The following is a 10,983-nucleotide window of genomic DNA, read 5'->3' on the forward strand; positions in this document are numbered from 1 at the left end:
CTCCTCCCACCTCAAGCCGCACCTCCATCTCCTACCGACCAACCTCATCCCGCCCCCTTGACCTGTCCGTCCTCCCTGGACTGACCTATCCCCTTCCTAACTCCCTACCTACACTCACCTTTCCTGGCCCCATCCCCGCCTCTTCGACCTGTTTGTTTCCTCTCCACCTATCCTCTCCTCTATCCCTCTTCTATCCGCCTCCCACTCTCTCCCTATTTATTTCAAAACCCCTTTCCCCTCCCCCTTTTCTGATGAAGGGTCTAGGCCCGAAACGTCAGCCTCTCTGCTCCTATGATGCTGCTTGGCCTGCTGTGTTCATCCAGCCCTGCACATTGTTGACATAGGAATCTGAGTAGGCCATTCAACCTGTTGAGCCTGCCCCACCATTCAATATGATCATGGCTGATCAAACATAATGTCTTTTACCCACACTATCCCCGTAATCCTGTAATCAGAGAATGGTCCATTTATTCCTACTGTTTTCTGTCTGTTAGCTAATCCTAATTCATGCCACTACGTTGCTTTCTTTCCCATCTAGTTTAATTTTTCAAGCCTGTGGAGGATTTTATCAAAACCCTCCTGAAAATCTAAGTATACTATGTCCATCAGCTGTCTTTTATCAATTTTGTTAGTAATTGCTTCAAAAAAACTACCAAGTTTGTCAACCATGGCTTTCCATTTGTGAATCTAAATGACTGATTTTATTGTTGTGTGTAAACAGTAAAATACCGTGAAAAGCTTTTCCACTGTGCTGAGTATAAGTTTTACTTATCACATCCTGATTTTTGTGCTGATAAAAAGTTTTGTGCTTGAAAGTGCATTTGATAAAGAAATTGTCATTGTACAATTGTGCTATCACATTAAGCTTTATTGGTACAGTATGGATTCTACCAAATTGTTGCAGTATTTGTTTTACATCATGATGCACCGGATCATACTTCATGATCAATACAATTTGAAATTATTAAACGACTCCTGTATGCATTGTTCAGAAAACCTCATTGTATTCGAGCAATGACAAAACAATGATAGTAATGCTGGATGAGTTTGCTTTATCTGACACAGAGAAGGTGTCTCTCATGACTCTTTTGTCCTCTTTTAGGCAGTCACACTGCGAGCTGCATGCGTTTCTATGTTACTAGTAACAGATTCTACTTTCCCCTCTCTTGTAACAGAGGAAGCACCTGCATAAAAATGAAAAATCAGAATTGAAGATTAGAATGTGTTGGACAAACTCAGTAGGCCTGGCAGCCTTTGTGAAGAGATAAACAAGTGGAAATTTGGCTGCATTATGCATGCACTTTCCTCAGCTATCGAGTACTGGTGTGGGACTTGGCACACAGTTTCTGGCCCAGAGGCACGGACAGTATCCATTACAGGACTCAACCTCCTTGTTTCATCTATGCCACCAAAATGCCTTAATAAGTCTAATGTCATTTGAGTCTGTTTAAATGTGTAATATTTATAAGCATGATTTATAAGCAAGACAAAGTAGACTGGATAATTAAGTAAAGTGAAACAAGGCTATTTCCCCAATTCCAATGGCACTTTTTACAGTTCACTTATGATAACTCTGTCATAGATCTGATCTTACCTGAAAAATTATAGATTTTATCAATCATTCCCTGACCCTTTCTCTCCCTTTCCCCTTCTCTTCTAATCTAATCTCATTATGAATCAATAGCTGGAAATTTCCTAGGAGCTCAACATGCTCTGACACCGTGCATATCACACTAGTGAATTTATTCAAGTAATTCTGATAACTTATTCCACATCTTGGCCTCTTTGAGAAGTTAGTGCAATTTGTAATTGTGTCCTGGCACAAGGATAATATCTTGTAGATTATAGGTGACCTAACTGATTAGATCATGTATTGTTTGAACTGGATCTAATCACCTCAGAAGGTGAGGGGATTTTTTCCCTCAGAGTATCCCTCCTTAGGTTTTTAGTTTGGTTTATTTTGCCTCTTTCAGGATATTTAGTGACAGTGGGTGGAGGGCAAGGAGGAGAGTGTGGGTGAAAAAGATCCAGACGTGATGTTCCAGCCATCGAGAGTGTGGGTCAGACCGTAAGACATAGCAGCAGAAGTAGGCCCTTCAATCCCATCAAATCTGTTCTGCCATTCAACGAGATCATGGTTGGAGTGATAATCCCCACGCCACTTGCCTGCCTTTTCCCCATAACTCTTGATTCTGTTACTGATTAAATATCTGACTGTCTCAGCCTCAAATATACATAATTGATCCAGCCTCATTGGTAAATAATTCCACAAATTCACCCCCTTTTGAGAGAAGAAATTCCTCCTCATCTGTCTTAAAATTACAACCCCTTATTCTGAGATGATGCCCTCTGGTCCTAGACTCTCCCACAATAATCTTTCTGCATCTACCCCCCTCAAATCCCCTAAGAATCTTGAATGTTTCAATAAGGTCACCTCACATTCTGCTGCATTCTAACAGGTACAAGCTTAATCTATCAAACTTCTCCTCATCAGACAGTCATTCCATTCTGTTATCGGCCCAGTGAACATTCTTTGGACTGTTTCCAATACCACTATTGATCTTCATGAAGGGGGGCAGACTTGGAATTTGCTGGTGTTGCCTATCATCTGTTGTGCATGGATGTGCCCTGCCTCTGAACTGGAAGTTCCTGAGTTTGAGTCCCAGTGCAGTGTTTGATGACCACATAGGGGCATGTATGACATGGTCCAAGAGATTGTCAAGCAAACTGCTTGATCCATAAATAAAACCACAAAGTAGTAGAAGTGCCTTCCAGTGTGTGTGAATGACAGAATAGTAAGCAGTTTTCTCCAAGAGCTAAAATATGAAAACAAGATTCACACTGGCACATGGCATAAGGACAATTAGAAAAGGGGACAGAAGTCATGGTCTGAAGTTGTTGAATTCAATGTTGAGTGCAGAAGGCTAATGAGAAGACAAGGTGCTGTTCCTCTAGCATGTGTCAGGTTTCATTGAAACACTGCAGCAAACAAATAACAGAAACAAGAAACCAAAGTTGGTTTTTTTTTTAATGACCCAGAAATTCATGTTATTGCTTTGAAGATGAAGCAGCAATTTATTTGTACCATCTGAGAGGTAATAGCCTAGTGGTATTATTGCAAGCCTGTTAATCCAGAAACTAGGCTAATGTTTTGAGGACCTGGGTTCAAATCCTGCTGCAGCACATGGTGGAATTTGAATTCAATTAAAAAAATCTGGAATCAAGAATCTACTGATGATTATGAAACAATCATTGATTGTTAGGAAAACCTCATCTAGCTCACAAATCTGCCATCTTCACTTGGTCTGGCCCACTGTGTGTGTGTGTGTGGAATTTCCATGTTTTCCCTGTCTCTGTGTGGGTTTCCACCAGGTGCTCCAGTTTCCTCTCTCAGTCCAAAGATACACAGGTTAGGTGGATTTGCTAAATTGACCCCTAGTGCCCAGGGCTGTGCTGGTTAGTGGGTTAGCCGTAGTAAATACGAGGATAGTGTGATGGCTGGGTCTGGATGAGATGCTGTTCGGGCCTCGATGCAGACTCAGTGGGCTAAATGGCCTCTTTCTGCACTGTGGGGATTCTATGATTCTTTCAATTTAGTCCACTGTATTCACCGCTCACAGTGTGGTCTTCACAGTAACGAGACCAAATGCTTTATTTGAGATACAGCACCTCATCTGGTTAAATATTTTACAGCCTTCAATAGTTTCTAGCTTAAGGCTAATTATATGTATGCATTTAATTACCACAGACAGAGAGAGATATTGGTGTAGGTGTAATATGATCAGACATAAATTCAAATCTCACCACAGCAACTTGTAAAATTTAAATTCAAATTACAATAAAGATATGGAATATAAAGCTAGTCTCATGAAACTATCCTACTTGGTCTGGCCTACATGTGACTTTAGATGCACAGCAATGTGGTTGACTCTAAATAGCCCTCTGAAATGACCCTGGAGATGGGTAACAAATGCAGGCCTTGTCATTGATGCTCATGTCTCATCAAACAATTTTTAAAAGCAGCAAATTCAATATTCTAACAATCTCTCTGCAAAGAGATTGGTTTTTTTTTAAAAGATGGTCACTAGTAAATCCAAAACGAAAGTCAGCAGAAAACCTTTTCAGCCAGAGAATAGTTAGAAGGTGGGACTAGCTCCGCTTACAGGGAAAGGTTTGAGGGGAATAACATAGATACATTTAAAGGGAAGCTAGATTAGCTTGTGAGGGAGAAAGGAATAAAAGAAGTATATTGATGAGATGAATAACAGTGGAAGGAGTCTCTTGGTGGATGCAGGTTTAAACTGAGATATTCAAGAGGGCGTTGGGTAATTGTAACAGAGTGAACTGGAAAAGACAGAAAATTAGCATGAAGTCAAAATGGACAGAGAGCAAGTGCAGACACAATGGGCTGAATGGCCTCCTCTGCACTGTATTTATTCTTTGATTCTTATGGAGAATAAACACCATCATAGACCAGTTAATCTGAACGGCCAATTCCTAAGCTGTTAATAATTTGTGATAGATTCTTGCCAGAAGGAAAAGGTGTTACCTGGCATTCGACTTACCTGTGGAGTCCTCACTTAATAATCCCAGTCTGTCCTCCTCTGCTTCCAGCAGTTTCCTGTAGGTGGTGATCTCAGCATCCAATGTCAGCTTGACATTGAGCAGTCGCTGGTATTCCTGAAGGTATTGTGCCATCTCAGTTTTGGTTTCTCCCAGTTGGAATTCCTGTTGGGCGATGACACCTTGCAGACTCGCCACTTTCTCTAGGTGGCTGGCCTCCATGCCCTCTAGCTGGTTCTCCAGATTCTGGATGGTACTCCTCAGGGTACCAATCTCATTTTCCAAATCCACCATGTGCTGCTGCAGGATGCTGAGCTCGTCCTTTGTGCTCTGGATCTGGTTGTCGTATTTGGTGGCGTGCTGCCGGAGGCTGTCAAACTTGGTCTTGTACCAAGCTTCAGCTTCCTTGAGGTTCTTGGCAGAAATCTCTTCCATCTGCGCCCTCACGGAATGCAAGGCGGCTCCCAAATCTGGGCGGGTAGAATCCAGTTCCACTGAGACTTTGGACTCTTCAATTTGTCGGACCAGGTCAGCAACTTCATCCTCGTGCAACTTTCTCAGGAAGTCAATCTCTGCCACAAGCTGCTCGATGGTCCTCTCCAGGTCAGCTTTTTGAAAAGAGGCATCATCCATGTCCTTCTGGAACTCCTTCAGGATCCTCTCCGCTTCATCTTGAATGGGGAAAGCAAGTAGTTTATTTTACTTTATTTATATTTTCTGTGAGAAGTACGTACACATGCCACACACTCTCACGTGTACGCATGCACACGTGCACAGACACAATCACACGTGCCCAGACACACAGTCATAGGTGCACAGACACAATCACACATGCACAGACACAGTCACACGTGCACAGACATCCAGTCACTTGTACAGACACCCTGTCACACATGTTCAAACAGTCACACGTGCACAGACACCCTGTCATACTTGCACAGTCTCATAGAAATGCAGAGACACATAGGGTAGCATCAGAGAGTCATACACACAAACTCAGACATACAAAGACATAGAACTATAAGCTGCTTTAGATATCTAAAACGCATGGGGGTAATTTAAGAGGGATGCTATTTAGGATCAAGAGAAAGAGAAACATATTTACTCAGGGGTTGGTGAATCTTTGGAATTCTCTATTCCAGAGGATTCTGGAATCTCAGTCTTTGAGCATGTTTAAAGTAGAAATTGATGGATTTCTGATTTCCAATGGTGGAAAGAAGTGTAGGGACAGTGTAGGTAAAAGGCATTGTAATAGTTAAGCAGCCACAATCATATTAAATGACAGAGCGGGCTTGATGGGCTGAATGGCCTACTCTTGTTCCTATTTACACTCAGACATGGAATCTCTCTCTCTCTGTCACACATCCACACACATACATTCTCAGAAGTAAACACACTCGGGCACAAGCATATGCACATAGTTAAACATGCACATAGTTAAACATGCACACAGACACAATCACACAAGAATACAAACAGATAAATTTACAGATACAAGCAGTCATATACAGCTAACACGTCAGAAGTACACTCTCAAAATAAGTGTACAAAAGACGAATAAACACCCAGAAAAACACACAAAACATAAACAAATCAATATGCTAATGCACAAAGAAGCACACAGGCTGACAAATACATGAAAAAGCATTTCTGCTTCTCTGTAAAAATCTTCTTTCTGACTATAAATATCACACTTTAAAAATGTTATACATTCTAACTGTGCATCGCAGTCGCAACCAAGATCATTCATTGAACAACAAATTACAACTGAACAGATGGGGAACAACCCAATGATAAGTGAAATGAATAAAATCACACAGAGTGATGGTTAGGGCCTGGGATGCATCGCCTGAGAGGGCAGTTGTGACAGGTTCAATCAAGCATTCACAGGGACATAGACTGTTAGTTGCAAGGTAACAGTGTGCAGTGTTACGGGGAGAATAACAATAGGTAAGATGCTCATCTGGAGAACTAGTTCAAACATGATGGGCCAAATGACCTCCTTCTGTACTGTAGCAGTTCTGTTGATTCTGTAAACCATCACAAAAGTCAGTCGGAGATAACAAGGTGTAGAGCTGGATGAACACAGCAGGCCAAGCAGCATCAGAGGAGCTGGAAAGCTGATGTTTCGGGCCTAGCTACTATCTCTGAAACAAAAGTCAGTCATTTGTTATTGGTTTTCTCCTATCTGGGAGGCAGGAGTTTATAACCAGCTGTCAATCTTAGTGACAGCCATTAGCCTCTCACAGAGTGCACACGCCTGCGTAAAAATTGTGTATTAAACATAATTTACAGCAATATCCAGTTAATTCAATGAGAGCCAAACACAGATAAGGAGTCAAGTATATTGAAGGAGCTTCATGTATTCAAGCTCAACACCACCCCACAGTCTACACTGAAAACTGGAAGAATGTTTTCTTCTGACTTACAGATCTCTGATGGAGTGACACTGGAAACAGCTTCAGTGCTCCTGAATCCCAGTCAATATATATCCTCCAACCAATGTGACTGAAAATATTGTCCAGTCAGTTATAAGAACACAAGAACTAGGAGCAGCCCATTCAGCTCCTCGCGCTTGCTCTACCATTTAATATGATCATGGCTGAGGTCATCTTGGCATCTCCTCCAGTTTCCTGCCCACTCTCTATAATCCTACTAATTAAAAATCTGTCCATCTCCTCCTTAAACTGACTCAGGTCCCAGCATCCATCGTACTCTGGGCTAGTGAATTCCACAGATTCACAACCCTTTGAGAGAAGTCATTTCTCCTCATCTATTTTAAATGTGCTACCCCTTATCCTAAAACTACAACCTCTCATTCTACATTGTCCCACAAGGGAATTCATCTGTTTTATGTTTACTTTATCAATCCCCTTTAGCATCTTATCTCAATCAGTTTCCACTCATCCTTCTAAACTCCACAGTGTACAGGTCTAAACTGCTCGATCTCTCCTCATAAGACAAGATTTTCATCTCTGAAATCAATGTACTGAATCTTCTCTAAACTACATTGCTGTTTTGGAGAGCCTGCTACAAAGAAGTTTAGCCATTACTCACATTAAAAAGCAATGACTTCATTTTAAGAAAATGCTTCATTGGCTGTGCAGTGCTTCGGGCTGTTTATCTTTTTCCTAACAATATTGCCCCTCCCTATCCCCAAAGTCTCTCACTTCATCAAATATTACAACGTGTAACATAGAACAGCATACAAACAGGCCCTTCAGTCCATCATGTCTGTGCCAACCATGATGCTATTTTAATCTAATCTCATCTGCCTACACATGGCCCATATTCCCTGCTTGTTCGTGTATCCATGTAAATGTTTCTTAATCTTTGTTATTGTATCTGCTTTTACCACCTCCCCTGGCAGCATGTTCCAGGCACCTACCGCCCTCTGTGTAAAAACGTTCCTCACACATCTCCCTTAAATATTTCCCCTCTCACCTTAAACCTCTGTCCCCCAGTATTTGATATTTCCACCCTTGGGGGAAAAAAGACTCAGATTATCCACTCTGTCCTTTTCTTTCATAATCTTATATACTTCTATCAGATCGCCCCTCAAGTCTCTCATGCTCTAGCAAAAACTATCCAAGTTTGTCCAACCTCTCTTTATATCTAATACACTCCAATCCAAGCAACATCCTGGTAAACCTTTTTTGCACACTCTCCAAAGCCTCCATATCCTAACTATAGTGTGGGGACCGGAACTGCACACAATATTCTAAATGTGGCCTAACTAAAGCCTTATTCAGCTGCAATATGATTTGCCAACATTTATATTTAATGCCCCAAACAATGAAGGCAAACATGCTGTACACCTTCTTTATGACATTAGTCTTGTGTTGCTACTTTCAGGGAGCTATGAACTTGGACACAAGACTTGTCTATATATCAATGCTCCAATGGGTCCTGTCATTAACTGTTTAACTTCCTGTAGCATTTGGCCTCCCAAAATACATCACCTCACACTTGTCTGGATTAAATTCTATCTGCCATTTCTTTGTCCAACTTTCCAACTGATCTATGTCCTGCTGTATCCTTTTATAACTTAGCTCACGAACCACAACTTCACCAATTCTCATGTCATCTGCAAACTTACTAATCAGGCCACCTACACATTCATCTAAGTCACTCATATATATTACAAACAACAGAGGTCCCAGCACTGATCCTTGCAGAGGATCCACTGGGCATAGACCTCCAGTCTTAAACATGCTCCTCCACAACTACCCCCTGTCTTCCATGACCAAGCCAATTTTGTATCCAATTTACCAATTCACTTTCGGTGCCATGTGACTTAATCTTCTGGATCAACTAACCATGAGGGACTTTGTCAAATGGGGATGATGTGTTTTTAACATTGTCTGTCACATACACAATCTAAGATAAGGACAATGCTTTGAGAAGGACACTTATAAGAAATACCAGTAATTTTAAGAAATAAGTCATTACTATGTGGATTGATCGAATATGCTGGGTATCTTCTCTTTAGAAAAGAGTTGGCTGTGAGAAACACTTTAAGATTAGGAAGGGTTCTGATTGGGCAGATGTAAAGAAGATACCTCCACTTGTGAATCAGGCCAAAATCTGGGATCCTAATAAATAGAACTCGAGTGTTGCTTTGAGATTTGGTATTCTTGCAATTCTGTCCTGATGTGTGCAAGATGAATAGCTAGTCTCTTTTTCATTGACAACACTGTAAAATAGTCACTAAATAATCCAGCCATGACTTCAGGGGAAACCTGTTTACCTGGAAAGAATGTGGAACTCAGGGTTCAGCTGAGGTGAATAATACAGATGTATTTAAGGGAAAGCTGGATAAGCACATGAGAGAGAAAGGGATAAAATCTCACCCCACACCCCTCAACCCTTTGTGAATTTATTATTATGCATCTAAGTTGGTCACCTCAACAGCTCCTTATGTGAGCATGTTTCACATTGTCACCGCCCTCATTTCTTCTGAACTCCCTATTTGAGTGCTTGGTGTCTATTTTACCCCTTTGCAAGTGGAAACAGTCTCAATAAGTTAACCCTGGCAATCCTTTTTGTAATCTTACAGGTGTCTTATTTTCCAAGTTTAGACTTCCGAGCAAATCACCCTAGCGGAAAGTTATCAGGATTGAAAATCATTTGTTTTGAATTCTGAATACTGAGTGTGACAAGATGACGGGAAGAAATGGTTTAGTTTGGCACTTTTGCTAATATCAACACAGACACATTTGAGAGAAAGCTAAGTGAATGAGCTAAGGGAATGGAGTATAGAATCGGGGAGATCCTGCTAAAACTAGACAAGGCACTAGTCGGACCACGGTCTATCAGATGAGGACGAGGACATTTACCTTGATGGTCAAGCTGCTCGAGACATTTCAGCCTCCAGAGGTCGACCTCCTCCTTGGTGTTGCCCATCTCGATCTCAGCAAGCCCTTTCTCATGAGTGAGTTGCTCAATCAGCTCCCTCAGCTTCTTAAACTGCAGTTGATACTCATCCCCTATTCCTTGGGGCGCCTTGGGCTGGGCCTTCAGGTCTGCCAGCTCTTCCCTCAGCTTGGAGTTGCGCTGCTCCAGGCCCTTAACCTTGTCAATGTAGCCGGCCAGGCAGCTGTTGAGCTGTTGCATCTCCTCCTTCTCGGACGCTCGGGCCTCTGGGGGTGCCGGGGAGGAGGTCCGGATCCTTGGGCCACTCCTGCTGGACCAGCTCATGGATGCGGTCTTCTGGCTGTACAAAGAGCTCCTCATCTTCGCCTATCTCTCTCGAAGCGATGGTCTTCCCTAACTCCTGCCCCTGACTCTGGCTGCTGTACTTATAGGGACTGACAGGAATGTGACAACCATTGTGTAACTCTCACAACATTCTTTTGACATGGGAACATGACGAATGTGAGCAGCTCACTCAGTGCTGGCTCAGCTCTGGAGATAGTATTCACAGTGAAATGCTACATTACTGTGAAGTCAGGTCATGTAACTCTTGTCCAGCACATTCCTGTCTGTCTCCATCAGTCTGACCAGTTCATCCCAACATTTGGAATTTGCCACTCCTGCCCTCAGTGGGAGATGACAGATCAGAAATGAATGTACAAGTTTTTATTTTCCAGCATGTGCTTCTGATCGCTTTCTTCCATTTGTCACACCCCTCCAGAACATCTTGAGGAATTTCCTTTCATCATCATCAAGAGATTTCCTTCTGGTCTATCTCTTCCTCTGCCCCCACCTCCCACATTCCTTCCAGCCCCATTAATGCCCCTCTGTCTGGGTACGAGCATGGCACAGGGTAGGATGAGGGTCATACTTTAGAACATTTTAGCTATTCGGCCAAGGCTCGGCTTTGTTTTGGGGTCTTGCTGTGGGCTGACCTAGGCTCCCTCTGTTCAGGACATGCCCTGCATGAGGCACTGTGACTGCCTACATTCAAGTGGTGTTCCC

The 10,983-nt window shown here is 42.3% G+C and overlaps 1 protein-coding gene across 1 annotated transcript; it reads right to left on the reverse strand.

Moving 5' to 3' along the window:
• Window positions 1-360: 360 nt before the first annotated feature.
• LOC125482779 (vimentin-like) lies at window positions 361-10,299 on the reverse strand. The gene is made up of 3 exons (XM_048594970.1): window positions 9,903-10,299; window positions 4,566-5,234; window positions 361-1,184 (listed from the first exon to the last, which is right to left on the reverse strand). Exons 1-3 carry the CDS (start codon window positions 10,297-10,299, stop codon window positions 1,099-1,101), a joined length of 1,152 nt encoding a protein of 383 aa, XP_048450927.1. The 3' UTR covers window positions 361-1,098.
• Window positions 10,300-10,983: the final 684 nt, after the last annotated feature.

The sequence above is a fragment of the Rhincodon typus genome, chromosome 3 (genome assembly GCF_021869965.1).
Source record: "Rhincodon typus isolate 14 chromosome 3, sRhiTyp1.1, whole genome shotgun sequence".
Classification (NCBI taxonomy): Eukaryota; Metazoa; Chordata; class Chondrichthyes; order Orectolobiformes; family Rhincodontidae; genus Rhincodon; species Rhincodon typus.

Bases quoted from the DNA above. Each gene is read 5' to 3' on its own strand.
- LOC125482779 (XM_048594970.1), bottom strand. From the start codon at position 10,299: ATGAGGAGCTCTTTGTACAGCCAGAAGACCGCATCCATGAGCTGGTCC. The intron at 5,235-9,902 runs GTAAATGTCCTC...TCCCCATTCAAG, and splicing joins CGAGCAGCTTGACCATCAAG to ATGAAGCGGAGAGGATCCTG. The intron at 1,185-4,565 runs GTAAGTCGAATG...ATTTTTATGCAG, and splicing joins ATTAAGTGAGGACTCCACAG to GTGCTTCCTCTGTTACAAGA.